General features: G+C 39.0%; 1 protein-coding gene across 1 annotated transcript; it reads right to left on the bottom strand.

Annotated features, from left to right (window-relative positions):
* On the bottom strand, window positions 16,931–17,937 carry LOC102187045 (olfactory receptor 2C3-like). Its single transcript, XM_013965385.2, is given in 2 exon segments — window positions 16,931–17,431; window positions 17,434–17,937. Coding segments are annotated over 2 exon segments (1,005 nt in total).

Genomic DNA, 20,464 nt, shown 5'->3' with positions numbered 1-20,464 from the left:
ACATACAGCTAGAAGTAGGGCAAACAAGTCCCCTGTAGATGAGTAGGGGGCACAGGGTATGAGGCATGTAGTGATTATATTAGTTAGCAAACTTTAAACATAAATTTATATCCTTTATTCCTGAAAGCATCCAATCAACTGCTCCATGGGTAATGGTCCATCAACTTCTTGAAGGTCAGCTTGGAGTGTGTACCAAGTGACATGGAAATATGCATAGCCTGGGGAAAAATGGATGCATGCGCAATTCTTGGCAATGAGTTTTTACTGAAATATTGCTTGTAGTAACAGATGTGGGATCAACCTAAATTTTTAGAGATAAGGTTTTCATTGATTGGCGGATGGCATCCCATGTGATGAAACACAGCACAGGTATTAAAATTGAGCCTGTGCTACTTCCATCCTCAGTTAGTAGCCACATGAGTTCATCTTGACATTTCTCTCTCTGTCAAATCTCACAAACATTGGCAAATTTTTGTCTTATTATTAAGTATAGCCAGCTTGTCATCACTTCTTACCAGCTCTGCTGCTTCTACCTTGACCTTTGCTGTTATCATTTATCACCTGACTTGTTGCTGTAACATCCTAGCTTGTCTTCCTGCTTCCCTGTTACTTCCTTTCAAAGTATCCTCAACACAGTATCCAGAAGATTATGTTAAAATGTAACATGGACATAATTGGTCCACTGCTTTCTTATCATAGAAAAAGGCTTGCAGTAGTTTTCCTCCAAGGTAGCCACGTGCTCATATTCCTCTCTTCTTTAAGTCATCTTTTACTGAAGGTTTCCCTCACCGTGTTTTTAAAATTGAAAATAACGGCTCTCTCCCATTTCTCTTATCCCCTTTCCTGCTTAATTTCTTTTTGTCCATAGTACTTATCTTCATAGAACAAATATTCTATTCTAACTTATTGTGTCTATTACCTGCCTCACTCCATTACAGTACAAATTCCATGGACATAGGGCTTTCTGTTACTTTATTTTTGAGTTCCCAGTGCTAACTCAGTGTCTGAAGCACAGAAGTTCCTTAATTGACAGTCATCAAATCAGCAAATTGTGAAGCAGTTTTGTTAAAATGCTGTGTGAGCATGATAAAAGAAGAACTAAGGCAAAATAAAGGTATAGTTGAGGGACATGATGGAGAAGGGAATGGCAATCCACTCCGGTATTCTTGCCTGGAGAATCCTGTGGACAGGGGAGCCTGGTGGGCTGCTGTCTATGGGGTCGCACAGAGTCAGACACGACTGAAGCGACTTAGCAGCAGCAGCAGCAGCAGCAGAGGGACATGAAAGTGCAGCCTCAAGCAGTTCTATCAAGAAGGAACACTTTAAGCTGTCAAAGTCATGCACAGCTGGCCCAGACCATGCCTTCCTTTTATAAATGTTGAATAAAACAAACCAGAACTGAGGACGGACAATGCGTGAAGTCAGAAGCCCTCTTAAAGGGAAATAGACAAGCACTTTGCTTCAGGTATCTCTGAAAAGTTCTGGAGCCTTTGTTTACAAACACATGAAATTTTTCTCCCCTGGTTTTTGAAAGGAAAAATAAATGCATTATAATTAGAGTTCATTCAAGTGTGAGGATCTGAGCAGCTATAAACTCAACTATCAACGCTTTTAAAATTCCAGGGAGGGAAACTTATCCACTTCTATAACTGGAAGTTGACCAAGCAAAATAAATTGAACACAGGTATGTTTACAGTGTTTTATAATACATGTAGAATTTCCCCATGCATTTGTAGAGATGGGGTTCAGGGAGCTTCATGCCTTTCCCAAAATTCAGGCACAGAACTTGTACTGGTTTGGACTTTACTGAGCTAGAATGCTGAGAAAATCATCTGGTTACATTTAGTACAGCAGACAGCACTGAGCCTCTGAGAAAGCACCATGAAGAGGATTCTGCACCCCTTCAAATTCTGTAAACATAAAGAGTGGCTTCATAATGTGAATGTGGGAGAGAAGAGGTGAATGAAGATAGTGCTGTGCAACTGATTCATGACACAATAAAATAATTGCCTTATATAAAGAGTCACCTCAGATGAACTAATGAGTACATAGAAAAGTAAAAGGCTAAACTGAAGACTGCATTGTCTCTCATGGGCTTAAGTACCCCTACTGGAGATATGAAAATTTTATTAACACACATATGAATAAAATGTGTGACTGTCACCAAAAGATAGGGATCAGAAGTTCACAGTCATGAAGTAATAGTTTGGTAGAATTTTTGAGAAAATGGAGATCTTAGTGATAATTTGATTCATTTCTAGAAATGATCAGTGAAGTGAAAGTCACTCAGTCATGTCCAACTCTTTGCAATCCCATGGACTATACATTCTATGGAATTCTCCAGGCCAGAATGCTGGAGTGGGTAGCCATTCCCTTCTCCAGGAGATCTTCCCAATCCAGGAATCAAACTGGGGTCTCCTGCACTGGGGTAGATTCTTTACCAGCTGAGCTGCCAACCTGGAGAATTCCATGGATTGTATAGTCCATGGGATCACAAAGAGTTGGACATGACTGAGTGATTTCACTTTCACTATGGAAATGATCAGTGGCTTACTCAAAGTTCAAGTGTTGTTCAGCTCAAGTACTGGAGCTACACTAAACAACCAGATTCTTAGTAAAAGAAAAAAAAAATTCCAGTAAAGGAAGAGTTTTGCTCATTCAATGACTCACAAAACATCACAATAAAAAATCATTCTTGAAAATGTGACCCAGCCCCAAGTTCTGTGACGTTGTGACAAAGAAAGATAGCATGGTGAGAGTTACAGGAATGAGTTCAAATTTTGTGAGTCAATTATGTCATCACAAATTCTGCCCCTGAATTTATCCAACCTGCTAATAAGCCAAAGACCCCCAAAAGAGCAAATCGATATGGTGCAGTGCTCTCAAACTTAATTAGAATGACCAGAAACTGTATGATTCCAGTTTATCTTAAATATCATCAATAACAAATAAATCTGAGAATATCACTTACTGATGGTAAGCTAGCAGTATCTTCTCTCTCTTTGCAGGATGCAAATACTATATAACAAGTAGTATTTTATTTCAATAATTAATAAGATCCATTAATTCAATACATATGGCTTTGAAAAGTAGGAGAGTCGGCAAGGTATTTTGATGTTCTATAATTGCTGGAAATCTCCAAGTCAGTGATGGTAGGCGTGCTAGATTCACTTCAAATGCATATGTAAGGGCAGTCTTAAGTTTTAAAATTAGAATAGGTTTAAATTAGAGAGAAACACTTATTTTTTCCTAAGAAAAGTGTAAGCAAAAGAAATGAAAATGATTCACAGAATTTTCAGAATGAGAAATATATGGCAGTCCGCAGAGATAAAGTGTGTCATAAAACTAATAAAATGACAAGACATTCATTTTATCCCCCGGAGCATTCAGGAAGGAGGCAGACTGTGATTACACCAGGGGAGTGAAGTTGGAGGAGAAAAAGCTTTGGGGATTTTCTTCCCTATTGAATAATTATAATTCTATTAGAATGTCTGTACACATAGAATTGTTCATATGTGTACAGAAGTGTGAGTTTGAATGCTATCTCAGTGTTATTTTAGGTTTTTATACTGCCAAACATTGATGGTCTACGCATCTACGCAATGGTGTCTGTATCTTGTGAAGAAAAGCATGAAATATTTGTTCACTACAGTAACTTCAGTACTTGTGTTACAGATTTTTTTTTTCAAAATTCAATTATTCTATTATTGGAGTATAATACAATGATGAACTAATATTTTTCTTGATGGAACAAGATTATTTTTACTGTAGTAAAATACATGTAACATAAATTTGTTACTGTAACCATTTAAAAATGTATAGATCAGTGGAACTGCACATTTACAAAATAGTACAACCATCACCCGTGTCTAGTTCATGAACTTTTTTATTAACCCCACCAAACCCCTTTTTAGCAGTCACTTTCCATTTTTTTCCTAGTCTTTGGAGAAATCTACTTTCTGTCTTTATGAGTTTGCCCATCTTGGATATTCCATGTAAATGAAATCATACTGTATGTGGGCTTTTATATTTGACTTCTTTCACTTAGGATGTTCTCAGGTTTTTCTATGTTGTAGTGTGTATCATTATTATATTTGCTTTTAGAGCTGAGTTATATTCTATTGTATGACTTTGACACATTATGTTTATCTAGTTATTTGTTGATGTCCATTGGAATCCTCCTGCAATGCAGGAGACCCTGGTTTGATTCCTGGGTTGGGAAGATCCCATGGAGAAGGAACAGGCTACCCATTCCAGTATTCTTGGGCTTCCTTGGTAGCTCAGATGGTAAAGAATCTGCCTGCAATGTGGGAGACCAGGGTTTGATCCCTGGGTTGGGAAGATCCCCTGAAGGAGGGCATGACGACCCACTTCAGTATTCTTGCCTGGAGAATCCTCATAGGCAGAGGAACCTGGTGGGCTATAGTCCATAGGGTGGCAAAGAGTTGGACAAGAATGAGCAACTAAGCACATTGGTTTATTTGTTGATGGATTTTTGTGTTATTTCCACTTTTTGCTATTGTGAATAGAGCTGCTAATGACATGTCTCTACAAATATTGTTTGAACATCTGTTTTCAATTATTTTGGTGCACGTCTAGGAGTGGAATTAATAGATCACATGGTAAATTTGTGATTAGAACTTATTTTGGGGACTTTCTTGGTGTGGTGGTGCAATGTATGAGAATTCGCCTACAATGCAGGAGACCTGGGGTCAATCCCAGGGTCAGGAAGGTCCCCTGGAGAAGGTCATGGCAACCCACTCCAGTATTCTTACCTGGAGAATTCCATGGACAGAGGAGCCTGGCAGGCTACAGTCCATGGAGTCGCATAGTCGACATGACTGAGCAACTAACACTTTCACGCTTTCACACTATTATGTTTACTATGCTGTTGTTTTTCAGTGGCTAAGTCGTGTCTGACCATTTGTGGCCCCATGGACCTTAGCTTTCCAAGCTCTTCTGTCCATGGTGTTTTCCAGGAGAGAATACTGGTGTGGGATGCCATTTCCTTCTTTGGGGAATCTTCCTGACCCAGAGATTGAACCTGGTCTTCCCATCTCTCCTACATTAGCAGGTGAATTCCTTACCACTGAGCCATCGAGGAAGCCATAGTTTTGTATTACAGTTTGAGATCAGGAATTATGAGACTTCTGGTTTTGTTATTTTTCCTAAACCCCTTGGTTATTTGGAATCTTTTAAAGTTTCATCCAAATATTGTGATTACATTTTTTTTTGGTAAAAAAATGCCATTTTATTTTGATTGAGATTGCTGTGAAGCTACAGATGACTTTGGGTAGTATGGGCATTTTACCAAGATTAGTTCTTCTGATCCATGAATGTGGGCTCTTTCCATTTGTTTGTGTTATTCCAAATTCTTCAAATTCTTATAGTTTTGAATATACATATATTTTACCTCCTTGGTTAAGTTTATTCTTGAGTATATTATTATTTTGATGCTGTTGTGAATGGGAAACAACCAAGCAATGTATGCAGTGAAATATGTGCTCGACATAGTCTACTGCCTTACAATCCAATATGGGTCATTTTTACCAATAAATATTTTATCTTATTTTTGAGTGCAAGTTATTCTTAATTTAACTCTGCAAAGAGCTATTATGAACCTCATTTTAAAGGTGAGGCAACTGAGGCTTTGAATGGGCAAATGACTTGCTCAAGGTCATGTGGCTACTAAATGGTGGAGAGATTTGCACTCATAAATATTTTTTCCTATCTCACATATTCCCTTAGTGACCTAATGTAGACTCATGGATTCAAATATTAACTAAATCCTAAAGACTCTTTGAATTGTATCCCTGGCCAGCAACTCAGTTCCACACTTCAGACTCAAACAACTCATTGTCTATGTTGTATGTTGATTTAAAGAGTGTTATGAAATGACTCTTTCCCCTAACCAGAATTCATATGTTGAGGCTGTTAACCCAATTGTGACTGTGTTTGGATATGAGGGCTTTAAGGAATAACTAGGTTTATATGAGGGAGCTCATTTGTCACATTCTAATCCCATAGGATATGTGTCCTTATAAGAAGGTGGAAAATACCAGATCTGCATCTCTTTCTCCCTATTTCTATCCGCCAGTGTGCAGAGAGGAAAGGCCATGTGAACACACAGTAAGAGCAAGGCAGTCTCCGAACCAGGAAGAGAGACCTTACCAGCAATTAACCTGATGACACCTTGGTGTAAGACTGATCTGTCTCACAGGTCCAATGTCTGACCTGTGAGAAAATATGTTATTGTTGTTTAAGCCATTCTACATGTAATATTAGTTCAAATTTAAATACAGATGGCTAATACACATTCTTAACTTAACGCTTCTGAAAATGAACCCTGTTTCCTACCAGACCCTCTCTAGCTTCAGGATCCCCATCTCACTTGATGACAACTCTATTCTAACTTGTTTCTCAGGTTAGAAACCTCAAAGTCAACTTTGACCATTCCCTTTTCTCTTTCTGATGGTTGTCAACCACCTACAGAAGAGATGCACCTATATAAACTTTGTACCCTTTGAGTAACTATAATGGTATCAGTTATAGCAGTACATCTAGTGTAAATAGCAGGAAAAGAAAATTAGAAAATTTTATGAAGAAATAAAAGAATTATGTGCATAAAAAGGAACATAAACACTACTGAGTTTTTATATGTTTATCACTATGTTATTTCCCAGCCTCTCACTACTTATTGCTCCGTAACAACCATATGTGGTTGGTGCTGTTACACAGTTTTACAGATGAAGAGAATGAAGCTCAGAGAGGAGAATTAATTGAATCAAGTCACATAGTCAGTAAGTAAGGAACCAGGTCTTATAGCAAGTATGACCTGACCTCATACCAGATACCAAAACCCTGTGCTTCATGTCCTTTCCTTATTATCTACATAGAGGTCTTGGTCCTACAAAAATGTGAGTTCTTCTGACATTAATTTAAACTCTAGCTCACTACCAGAGTCCCAATAAGATACTGTTTTTGAGTAGCAGGAATGGAACTTATTGTGACATTTAAGATAGTAAAGTAAGTATAGGAACACCTATGAAATTTCTGAATTTGAAAAACAGAAAGAATAATGATATATTCCTTGCTCTACTAGCTAAGAAAATATTCTATTAATCCACGGTTACTGAAAGTGTGCTGTGAAAGTGAAAGTGTTAGTCGTGTCCAACTCTTTGTGACCGCAGGGACTGTAGCCTGCCAGGCTCCTCTCTCCATGGGATTTCCCAGGCAAAGATACTGGAGTGGGTAGTCATTTCCTTCTCCAAGGGATCTTTCTGACCCAGGGTTGGAACATATTTCCTGCACTGCAGACAGATTCTTTACTGTTTGAGCCACCATGGACGCATCATGCATAAATAAATATTAAAAGAACAGAATTGATATTCCCCAAATAAACTTATATACATAAGAAATTTAGTTTTTGGAAAATGTATAATTTCAGGATAATAGTAGAAATATAGCTAATTGAAATAAATTGTGGTGGGACCATTGAATAAAAATTTGAATATATTAAATATAACTCTTTCTTTGTCTTATCATGCACACACACACACACAGACATTGTAGAAAGGATTGAAAAGATAAGAATAAAATAGAAATCTATTAAACACAAAATAAACACGATTTTGTGGTTGGAGGACCATTTCTAAGCATATTTCAGGCATCAGGGCATAAAATAATTTGCTCTGACTTATTAAGATAGTCTGAAAACATAAAAGTCAACATTTGCCTGGGGTCTGGAAGATCTCTCAGCACCTGGATCTTAAGGATCTCTCAGATCTAAATTCCTGTCACACTTTCCCTCACTCTCTTTCAGCCACCCCTGACAATTCCCCATCTGAATTTTTTTCTCCTCTAAAGCCTTCGCACTAGTTACTCTTTCTCCATGAAATTCCCTTCCACACTCATGTTTTGTATCTCCCTCCCCGATTTAATTACGAAGAGCTAAAATGGCAACTCAAGACCTCCTGTCAGTTTCTCCACTCTCACCCTATTGAATATTGGTCCTGTCTTGTCTTAACCTACATTCTCTATAGGCTTGCTTATTTGATAAGCTTGTATATCTGTGAAAGGAGGACATAATTTCTTTGTTCTTGCCTCTGTAGCACACAGAACAGGTTGCATATACAAAATAAGTTAAAATAATGTTTCATTTTGTTGAATGAAATAAGGACTATAAGAAGTTATAGTTACATGGTTAATGGAATTTAATACACAAAATTTAAAGCTTTTGTAACACAAAGGAAACAAAAAAAATCATATCAAAAGAATATACATCCCACTGGAAAAATTATCACTTCTAATAATGAAGGGAAATAGATTCATATATAAACTACTCCTTTAAAGCAATAAGAAAATGTAAAACAACAAGGACAACAATGAAAAAGGGGGGAAAACAATTTAGTGCAGAAAGCATATAGTATCCAAAACATTTCAAAAGGTGTTAAAGCTCACTAGTGATCAGATAATTGACAAGCAAAGACTAAAATGATCTACAGAATCCAAAGTTAGTGAAATTGTGAGACTATATGCCTTTCCACATGCTATTGGTAAGAGTATAAATTTACAGTTTCTTAACAATTTCAAATTTTATATTTCCATAAAATATAAACATGTGAACATTATTTGCTTCAGAATTCTAAGATCCATCTTCTATAACTAGTAGTCAAGTTTGCAAGAATTTCAATACATATGGATTTATTTTAATTTTGTATATTATAATGAAACTGAGGAAAATGCTCATGGTAATTAAAATTTCAGAATACATATTCAGTTCAGTCGCTCAGTCATGTCTGACTCTGTGTGACCCCATGAACCACAGCACGCCAGGCCTCCCTGTCCATCACCAACTCCTGGAGTCCACCCAAACCCATGTCCATTGAGTTGGTGATGGCATCCAGCCATCTCATCCTCTGTCGTCCCCTCCTCCTCCTGCCCTCAATCTTTCCCAGCATCAGGGTCTTTTTTTTTTTAATATATAAATTTATTTATTTTAATTGGAGGTTAATTACTTTACAATATTGTATTGGTTTTGCCATACATCAACATGAATCTGCCACAGGTATACACGTGTTCCCCATCCTGAACCCCTCTCCCTCCTCCCTCCCCGTACCATCCCTCTGGGTCGTCTCCAATGAGTCAGTTCTTCCCATCAGGTGGCCAAATTATTGGAATTTCAGCTTCAACATCAGTCCTTCCAACGAACACCCAGGACTGATCTCCTTTAGGATAGACTGGTTGGATCTCCTTGCAATCCAAAGGACTCTCAAGAGTCTTCTGCAACACCAAAGTTCAAAAGCATCAATTCTTTGGCACTCAGCTTTCTTTATAGTCCCACTCTCACATCCATACATGACCACTGGAAAAACCATAGCCTTGACTAGACGGACCTTTGTTGACAAAGTGAGGTCTCTGCTTTTTATTATGCTGTCTAGGTTGGTCATAACTTTATTTCCCAGGAGTAAGTGTCTTTTAATTTCATGGCTGCAGTCACCATCTGCAGTGATTTTGGAGCCCAGAAAAATAAAGTCAGCCACTGTTTATATATATATATATATATATATATAACATATTGATGTGAAAATATATGTATGAAATGTTTAGTGAAAAAGCTTGCCAGGAAGTCATGAGCTTGCTCATTTCTGGGTTGTTTTCTCATATCTGGCATTACAACCTTGGACCAAGAAGGTTGCCTGCTGAGTGTGTTTACAGTTTTAACCATATTTTTGATACCATCTGACTCCCTCTACTTCACACACTATCCCATCCCAAGCTGAAAGACAAAGTGGAGTGTGCTGAGCTTGAAGAAATTACTTTCACTTTAGTCTGGGTGTCCCCAAGGCAAACTCTATGTCCAGGGCATCTGGTTTATAATGTCAAATAACAGTAGAGCAGGACAAAGGCAGAGGTGACTTTGGCCATGAGCAGGGGTAGCAGTGCTCCATCTAGCAGAGATATGGGAGCTGTATGAGATATATATATATATATATATAATTATATATATTATAATGTCTTAGATAACTAGACTGATAAGGACATCATTTGTTATAATATTTAAATTTTCTGAAATGTTTTTAGAGGAAAAAGGAGAAATGGTTATCATTTATAAATGATAAAAATCCCTTTCAACTATACTTGAGTTTGTGTTAATGGGGTGACTTTTGGAAAGTCTCTAGGTAACCACTGGGGCTTCCCAGGTGGCGCTAGTTGTAAAGCACTCGTCTGTCAGTGCAGGAGACATAAGAGACATGGGTTCAATCCTTGGGTCAGAAGATCACCTGGAGAAGGGCATGGCAACCTACTTCAGTACTTTTGCCTGGAGAATTCCCGGGAAAGATCAGCTTGGCGGGTTATGGTCCATTGGGTCGACTTACCATGCACTAGATAACCAGCAGACTGGGGCTGGTTGCCAGAGGAATCAACCAGGTGGTTATAGTGTTGAAACATTCAGTCCTGCCCTTTCCACCATGCACCCAACTCCCTAACCTCAGAAGAGAGGAGAGGGGATGGAGGTCGAATCATTCACTAAAGGTCAATGATTAAGTCAACCATGTCTATGTCATGAAGCCTCAATAAAAACTCAGAAATGCAGGCTGTAGGGGGTTTCCATATTGGTGAACAAGAAAACATCTTCATGTCATGAGAGTTGAACACTTTAAAATACATGGGAATAGAAGCTCCTGTTTTTAAGGCTCACCTGGATGCCACCCTATATATCTCTTTATCTGGGTATTTATTTGTAATCTTTAATATTCTTTGGAATGAGTGAATAATTAATTTAGTGAGAAAAATGCTCTCCTGAGTTCTGTAAGCCATTCTAACAAATCAAACCTGAGGAGGGAGTCATGGAAACCTTCAATTTATAGTTGAGTTAATTAGAAGCACAGTTGACAAGACTTGTGACTGAGGCAACCCCATGAACTGCAGCCCACCAGGCTTCTCTGTCCATGGACTTTTTCAGGCAAGAACACTGGAGTGAGTAGCCATTCCCTTCTCCAGCGGAGCTTCCTGATCCAAGGATCAAACCTGGGTCTCCTGCATTGCAGGCAGATGCTTTACTAGCTGAGCCGCTGGGAAAGTCCCTATTTAGAAGCACAGCTGACAAGCTAGGCTTGTGATTGGGGTCTGAAGTCAGTACAGTCTTGTGGGACTGAGTCTTTATTTATTTTTATTTTTTATTTTTTTTTAAATTTTTAATTTTTTTTAAATTTTAAAATCTTTAATTCTTACATGCGTTCCCAAACATGAACCCCCCTCCCACCTCCCTCCCCACAACATCTCTCTGGGTCATCCCCATGCACCAGCCCCAAGCAAGCTGCACCCTGCGTCAGACATGGACTGGCGATTCAATTCTTACATGACAGTATACATGTTAGAATTCCCATTCTCCCAAATCATCCCACCCTCTCCCTCTCCCTAAACTGGATATCTGATACTATTTTCAGGTAAATAGTGTTAGTTAAATTCTAAGGATATCCAACATGTGTCAGAGAACTGATTTTTGTGGGAAAACACACACGCAGATATGCATCTCAGATCAGTTTCCTGATGGAAGGAAGGGAAGTCATCCCATTGACTTCAATCCCTGAGGGAAGTGTGGCTTCATTTCCAGACGGCATACTTGAGTTAAGCATGTGAGGAGACCCTGAGGGAAAGTTGTGGGGTATACAAAGGGTCCTGGGGGTGACTCAGGTTTGGTTTGCTTGGGTGAGAGAGCATTAAAACCTGTGTTCAAAAGCTTGCTGCAAAAAGGGGTAAGAGTGACAGGAGTAATCATGGAGATTCAAAGATTCAAAAAAGGTGCATAATACAAAAAAGCAGGTGGCTAATTTCCAGGCTTCAACAGTACGTGAACCGTGAACTTCCACATGTTCAAACTGAATTTAGAAAAATCAGAGGAACCAGAGATCAAATTGGGAACATCTGCCTGATCATCAAAAGAGCAACAGCATTCCAGAAAAATATCTACTTCTGCTGTATTGATGATGCCAAAGCCTTTGACTGTGTGGATCACAATAAACTGTGGAAAATTCTTCAAGAGATAAGAATACCTGACCTGCCTCTTGAGAAATCTGTATGCTGGTAAAGAAGCAACAGTTAGAACTGGAAGTGGAATAACAGACTGGTTCCAAGTAGGGGAAGGAGTACATCAAGGCTGTATATTGTCACCCTGTTTATTTAACTTATATGCAGGGTACATCATGTGTAATACTGGGTTGGATGAAGCACAAGTTGGAATCAAGATTGCTGGGAGAAATATCAATAACCTAAGATATACAGATGATACCACCCTATGGCAGAAAGCAAAGAACTAAAGAGTCTCTTGATGAAAGTGAAAGAGGAGAGTGAAAAAGTTGGCTTAAAACTCAACATTCAAAAAATGAAGATCATGACATCTGGTCCCATCACTTCATGGCAAGTAGATAGGGAAACAATGGAAACAGTGACAGACTTTATTTTTGGGGGCTCCAAAATCACTGCAGATGGTGATTGTAGCCATGATATTAAAAGATGTTTACTCCTTGGAAGAAACGCTATGACCAACCTAGACAGCACATTAAAAAGTTGAGATATTACTTTGTCAACAAAGGTCCATTTAGTGAAAGCTATTGTTTTTCCAGTCATGTATGGATTTGAGAGTTGGACTATAATGAAAGCTAAGGGCCAAAGAATTGATGCTTTTGAACTGTGGTGTTGAAGACTCTTGAGAGTCCCTTGGACTGCAAGGAGATCCAACCAGTCTATCCTAAAGGGAATCAGGTCTGAATATTCATTGGAAGGACTGATGTTGAAGCTGAAACTCCAATACCTTGGCCATCTAATGCGAAGAACCAACGCATTGGAAAAGACCCATGCCGGGAAAGATTGAATCTTGAGGAGAATGGGGATGACAGAGGGTGAGATGGTTGGGTGGCATCACCGACTTGATGGACATGAGTTTGAGTAAGCTCCGGGAGCTGGTAATGGACAGGGAAGCCTGGCATGCTGCAGGCTATGGAGTCGCAAAGAGTCGGACACAACTGAGCAACTGAACTGAATTCAACTGAACTGGGTTTCCAATAGGTCACATAAGCATCTTTTTCCCTTTCACTGTGTCTTGCTGCTGCTGCTAAGTCAATTCAGTCGTGTCTGACTCTGTGCGACCCCATAGACAGCAGCCCACCAGGCTCCCCCGTCCCTGGGATTCTCCAGGCAAGAACACTGGAGTGGGTTGCCATTTCCTTCTCCAATGCATGAAAGTGAAAAGTGAAAGTGAAGTCGCTCAGTCGTGTCCGACCCTCAGCGACCCCATGGACTGCAGCCTACCAGGCTCCTCCATCCATGGGATTTTCCAGGCAAGAGTACTGGAGTGGGGTGCCATTGCCTTCTCTATTCACTGCGTCTTAAGGACTTATAATACAAGCAGGATAAAAATTTACACTGTTTAGCAAGACCCTCTCTTACTCTCCTGCACTGCTTCAGGATGGCTCTGTTGGTGAGTTTGCATTACTTCTACTGGATGTGGGGCCAGAAATTGTGTAAAATCACTGTTGTCCTTTCAGTTGTTGACTTCATCATAAGCCACAAATCACATTTCAGATGAATTTCTTTAGGTTCTGAGGAGGATGTCAAAGAACACCGTGTTGAAACTGCCTCCCTCATTCTTTAGCCTATGTATTCTATTACTTTAGCACTTTAGCTGCTGCTGCTGCTGCTAAGTCGCTTCAGTCATGTCCGACTAGCACTGCAAGCCAAAAGTTACAGCATTAAACTGTGCTCTGCTGTGCTAAGTGGCTCCGTCATGTCTGACTCTTTGTAACCTTACGAACTTTAGACCACCAGGTTTATTCCATCCGTGGGATTCTCCAGGCAAGAATACTAGAGTGGGTTGCTGTGCCCTCTTCCAGGGGATCTTCCCGACCCAGGGATCAAACCAGTGTCTTTTGCATTAGCAGAAAGATTCTTTACCACTGCACCACCTGGGAAGCCCAGAAAAATGTTTCTTGTGCTCAAATAACTCACTAAGTTCCCTTAAGAAATTTCCCATCCTGCACTCCCAGATTAGTTATGGCTGTTACTTACTGTAGTTCTCTTTCAATCTAGAAACGTTGCAAACAAGTGGAGATAAGAATGGTAAAATAAAATGACTGTTATTAGTTTAAAGTTTCACTGGAACCTTGTGATCTACTCTATGTGAACAAGCCGAAAAACAAGGTAAAGTTATGCTTCCCTTGAAAGCTAGGTAGGTGCAAGACCCTTCAATCTTGAACCCTCCTGCCTCACCTTTTCTCTAAGCATAAAAGAAAACTGAATTCTACTCTAAGTTAAGATGGTTCTTTAGGAGATTGTTGTTTTTGTTCAGTCCCTAAGTCAAGTCCAACTCTTTTGGGACCCTGTGGTTTGCAGCATGGCAGACTTCCCTGTCCTTCACTGTCTCCCAGTTTTTGCTCAGATTCATTTCCATTGAGTCAGTAATGCTATCTAACCATCTCATCCTCTACCACCCTCTTCTCTTTCTACCTTCAATCTTTCCCAGCATCAGGGTCTTTTCCAATGAGTCAGCTCTTTGCATCAGGTGATGAAAGTACTGGAGCTTCAGTGGCAGTATCAGTCCTTCCAATGAATATTCAGGGTTGATTTCCTAGAATGAAGGATTTTGATCTCCATGTTATCCAAGGAAATCTCAAGAATCTTCTCCAACACCAGTTCAAAAGCTTCAATTCTTTGGTGCTTAGCCTTCTTTATGGTCCTACTCTAACATCCATACATGACTACTGGAAAAACCATAGCCTAGACCTTTGTCTAAGCTCAGACCTTTGTCCACAAAGTGATGTCTTTGCTCTTTAATATGCTCTCTAGGTTTGTTGTAGCTTTACTCCAAGAAACAAACACAACATTGTAAAGCAACTATATCCCAATAAACAGAAATAAACTAAAGAATTAATAGTCGATAGTGTTGATAAGTTATCAACCTCAATACTCTATTTACTTTTACTTTATCTAAGATCTAAATCTCCCAATATCTGTTGGTATTATTCAAATGAGTAGTCTGAGAGTCAACTTGTGACATTTAGGGAGGTGTTGAATTTGAAAAGTGGGAGCAAAATTTCTAGAGACAGGGTTTTGGCCAAAGAAAGTCCAGAAAAACCTTTCAAAATGTTGCTGAAAGTAAATGAGTTTGTGGTACTCCTACTTAATATGTTTGAAAGAAAAACATGAATGCTATTTTTTTCTTTATATCAAATTTTTTCTCTGATCAGAATTTTCCCATCTCAAAAATGTAAATATTATTAACTTTACAACATGATTTTGAGTTTTACATCAACAAGTCCAGTGATTGCTCTTGAACTTAATTCACTTTTTTTAGTGCAGCTTTGTGTGCTAGTTTTCATAACCTCCAGAAATCATTCTTGGACATATGAATAGTACTGAGTGAATAAAAATATCTTACATATCCTGTACACAGAATATGTAGACTTGAATAGGGGAACTGATCCTTCTATTTTTACAGATATATCTGTGCAGCATGTTATTGAAGATATCTCTAATTTGCTGATAATTCAACTCAAAATTCTACTTTTGAGGCATTTGCCTCTTTAGTTTCCTCCTCCTAAAAGTGCATGAATTGTATTTTGCTCACATCTTTTCCGACACCAAACGTGTGAGATTTTTTTTCACAACAATAACCAATATTCCAACTCTCCAAACACCAACGGGGCATCCTGTAATTCAATTTAACTTTGAGAGTAACTACCTAAATCTAGTACCAGATCCTGCCAATTTAAGAACAAAGTCCTCCACAAGACCACCCCCAGTTTAGAAGGCAGTTGCAAGCTCCAGATTGCCACCCATGTCTATGACCAACTAACAATAAATCAAGAGTTGCCATAACCCCTTCTTTAGATTTAGTGATTTGCAAGAGTGACTCATATAACTCAGGGAAACACTTTAGTGTACTGGTTTATTACAAATAATATAAAAGAAGAGATACATTGGATGAAGTTTGGAAAGGTCTTGAGCACAGGAACTCCTGTCTCGGCAGAGTTTAGGGCACTCTACCTTCTTGTCACATAGATGCAGCCACCAACCTGGAAGTCTCCAAACACTATTGTTTAAAGTTTTTGTGGAGGTTCATTGGATAGGCATGATTCATTTAGTTATTGGCCATTAATGACTTAACTTCCAGTAACTCCTTCCCAGACATTGGGTTAGGACTGAAAATCACAAACTTCTAACCACATGATCAGTTCCTCTGGTATCCAGGCATCCTCTGGAAGCTATCTAGGGACTCTTTTTTGAGTTAATTCATTGGCATAAACTTAGGTATGTTGAAATGTGCTTGTTATGAAAATAAAAGATACCTTCTCATCCATATTACTCAGAAAATTTCAAGGGTCCTAGAAGCTCAGTGCCAGAAGTCAGGACAAAACAAAAAAAGTATATATTTCTTATTACATCACAAGAGACTCTAGCCAAAATGGCAAATATGTCCATGGATACAAAGAATAGACTTACATCTCAGCATAAAATCTTGATAACTTTGTAATTATCTAATCCTTGTGAGGTCAATAATATCTACCTCACTGAGTCATTACAAATATTAGAGGAGAAAAAGGTAAAGGATTTCATATATATTAGACACCCTTAGTGACAGACATTGCTTTAAAATGTTAACAAAATCATATAACAATTAGCATAGGTAGCTACATAAACAATTTACAATATCATAATTAGCATGAATATAATATATACAAAGCTACATAAATAATTAGCAAAATATACTTATTAATAAAAAATAAAAACAGAAAATAAGTTCTCTTTGCGTTGGCCTGAAAAAAATATGTAAGTACATCCATTTCAGCTTGTCATTTACTTTGAACTTAAGAAATAGTGTATAGAAATGATATCCCAAATATCCTGATGCTCCAAATCAGTTTTGATCCCTTTAAATCTGCTTCCTCCTCACAAGTGATAAGTTTTTAAATATATGTGTTCCTCCAAAACCACAGTTCCCTAATACAATGTGCCTAAGTGCCTTCTTCACAGTCTTGTTCCTTAGCGTGTAAATCAGGGGGTTCAGCATTGGGGTGACCACAGCGTAGAAGAGGGCTACAAGCTTACCTTCCTCATGAGAGTTTCTCCTGGCAGGCTGGAGATACATGAAAAGGATGCTCCCGTAAAACAGAGCCACTACTGCCACATGGGACGAGCAGGTATTGAATGCCTTTCTCCACCCTTCTGCTGACCTGATCTTCAACACAGCCCAGGCAATACGGCTGTAGGAGACCAGATTGAGACCCAGAGGCAAGACAACAAAGATAAAGCTGGCCACGTACATTTCTACTTCATTGGAGCTGGTATCCACACAAGCCAGTTGCATAATGAGGGGCATCTCAGAGAAAAAGTGGTCAATGCGACTGTTCCCAGAGAGGGAACATCGCTCCAGAGAGGCAGGAGCATGGTGAGTGTGGAACCTACCACGCTGGTGGTCAGACCCCCAAGCCACGAGGCAAAAGCCAGGCTGCAGCAAAGCTTTGGATGCATGATGGCAGTGTAGTGGAGTGGCCTGCAGATGGCAGCATAGCGATCGTAGGCCATGACTGCCAGGAGGACACATTCAGTTGCCCCCAACCAGTGGGAGATATAGAACTGGATCACACACCCTCCATAGCTTATGGCTTTCTGTGGTCCCCAGAGATTGATCAGGAATTGAGGGACGATGCTTGTGGAGAAGCTAATGTCCAGGAAGGAAAGGTTGACCAGAAAGAAGTACATAGGAGTGTGGAGATGCACATCCACGCAGGAGACCACAATGATGATGCCATTACCCAAGACAGACACCACATAAATCCCCAAGACAAAGATAAAAAGGATGGGTTCTAGAGAGGGTCGTTCAGAGAAGCCCAGCAGTATAAAAACTTCTGGAAAACTTACACTGGCTATTTCCATCATACATACAGCTAAAGATAGGGCAAACAGGTTGCCTGCAGGTGAGTGGGAAGGCACAGGATGTGAGGTATAAAGGGGATTACATCAGTGAGCAAACTTTAAATCTAGATGCATATCCATTGCTCCTGAAATCGTCCATTCAACTTCATTGTGGATGAGGTTGCATCATCTTCTTGAAGGCCAGTTTGGAATGTGTGATAAATGACATGGAAATATGCATAGCCTGTGGAAAAACGGATGCATGAAATATTTTTGCGGATGAGTTATTAATTGAAATATTACTTACAGAAGCAACATCCAGAATCAACCTAAGTGTTTAGTGATGAGTTATCACTGGGTATGGTATTTCATATAATGAAATACTGCACAGGCATTAAAATGAGCCTGTGCTAAAATTTGCTTAATGTTGTGCGGCAGCCTGGATGGGAGGGGAGCTGGGGGATAATAGACACATTTACATATCTGGCTCAGTCCCTTTGCTGTCCACTTGAACATTGTTAATCACTTATAGTCCAGTATAAAGTAAAATATTAAAAAGTTGGGCCTGTACTCCTTTGCCACTCAGTTAATAGCCACATGGAATCCATCTTGACATTTCTCTTCTCTCAAATCCCACAATAATTGGCAATTTTTTGCTTTATTAAATGTATTATTAATGTATCCAGATTCTCATGACTTCTCACTACCTCTAATGTTTCTACCCTGACCCTTGCTGTTATCATTTATCATCTGAACTGTTGATATAACATCCTAACTTGTCTTCCTGCTTCCTTATTACTTCCCTTCAAGTTATTCTCAACATAGTAGTTGGAAGATTACATTAAAATGTAATATGGTCATATTGCTCCCCTGCTGAACACCTCCAGTTTCATGGAGCAAAGCTTGCAGTGATTTTCCTCCAGGACAGCCACATGCTCACATTCCTCACCTCCTTCAGTTTGTTTCTCAAAAGTCATATTTTCCTGAGGGCCTCCCTCACTGTGTTATTTAATATTGAAAATTACAGCTTCCTCACTGCTCCATTCTCCCCCTTTCCTGCTTTATTTTTATTCATAATATCTATTACCATAGAACAAATATTCTATTCCAATTTATTGTGTTTATTACCTACCTCAATCCATTAGAGTAAAAATTTCATGGAGTTATGGCTTTCTGTTACTTTATTTTTGGGTCTTCAGTGCTAACCCTGTGTTTGGCACACAGAAGTCCCTTAGTTAATTATCACTGAATGAGCAAACTGTGAAGCAGTTTTTAGAATGGTGTATAATCATGGTGGAGGCAGAACTGAAGCAAAATGAAGGTTATAATTGATAACCTCACAAAAGTATTCCTAAGAATGAACACTTAAAGCTGTCAAAGTCATGCCCCAGTGACCCAAACTATCTCTTCCTCTTATAAACGTTAAATAAACAACACAGGACCTAGCAGGAACAGTGTGTGAAGTCAGAAGCTCTTAGAAGAAAACAATCAGTCTGCCTCAGGTGTATCTGAAGAGTTCTGGGACTGTTCTTAACAAAAACATGAATTTTGTCTTTTCAGTCTTTTAAAAGGAAAAGTAAATTTATTATAATTGGAGTCCATGCATTGTGAAGAATAGAGCATTTATAAACTCAACTGTCAATTCTTTTAAAATCCCACAGCAGGGAACTTACCTATTTATATAACTGGAAGTTGACCAAATGAATAAATTGAACACTTATACATTCACAGTTTTAAAAATATATGTAGAGTTTCCCCATGAATTTGTAGAAATAGGACTCAGAGAGCTTCAGGAATTTGCCAAAATCCATACACAGAAGCTGTACTGCTGTGGTCTTCACTACACCAGAATGCTGAGACAATCCTCCAGCACACTAGAGCAGCACCTAATACTCTGAGAAGGCACCAGGGAGACATATTCTGACCCCATCCAAATTCAGGAAGCATGGAGAGTTGTCAGGAGTGGTTTCATAACGTGGATATGGGGGAGGATATGTGAATGAGTATATTGATGTGCAAAGAATAGTCATGATACAATAAAATAACTGCCCCCTGCAAAGAGTCACCACAGATGAATTTATGATGACACAGAAAAGTCAAAGTCTAAACTGAGGACTGTGTTGTCATCTATGGGTTTAGTTGCCCCTCTGGAGATAAAGAAAATTTTGTTGACTCACATATGAAGAACACGTATGAATGTTCCCAACAGATGGGGACCAAAACATCAATCACAGTCATGAAGTAATAGTTTGGTAGAATTTTTGAGGAAATGGAGATCTTAGTGATAATGTGATCCATTTCTAGAAATGTTTAGTGGCTTACACAAAGCACAAGAGTTGCTCAGTGCAAGTACTGGAGCTACGCTCATGACACCCAGATTCTTAGTAAAAAAAAAAAAAAAAAAGTCCTGTAAAAGAAGAGTTTTGCTCATCTAATGACTCACCAAAACCATTCCAATAAAAATCACTCTTGAAAAATGTGACCCAGCCCCAAGTCCTGTGACATTATGACATAGAAAGCATGATGACAGTTACAGGAATGAATCCATATT

Source organism: Capra hircus, chromosome 7, assembly GCF_001704415.2.
Source record: "Capra hircus breed San Clemente chromosome 7, ASM170441v1, whole genome shotgun sequence".
NCBI lineage: Eukaryota > Metazoa > Chordata > Mammalia > Artiodactyla > Bovidae > Capra > Capra hircus.
This window is presented reverse-complemented; position numbering and strand designations above follow the sequence as displayed.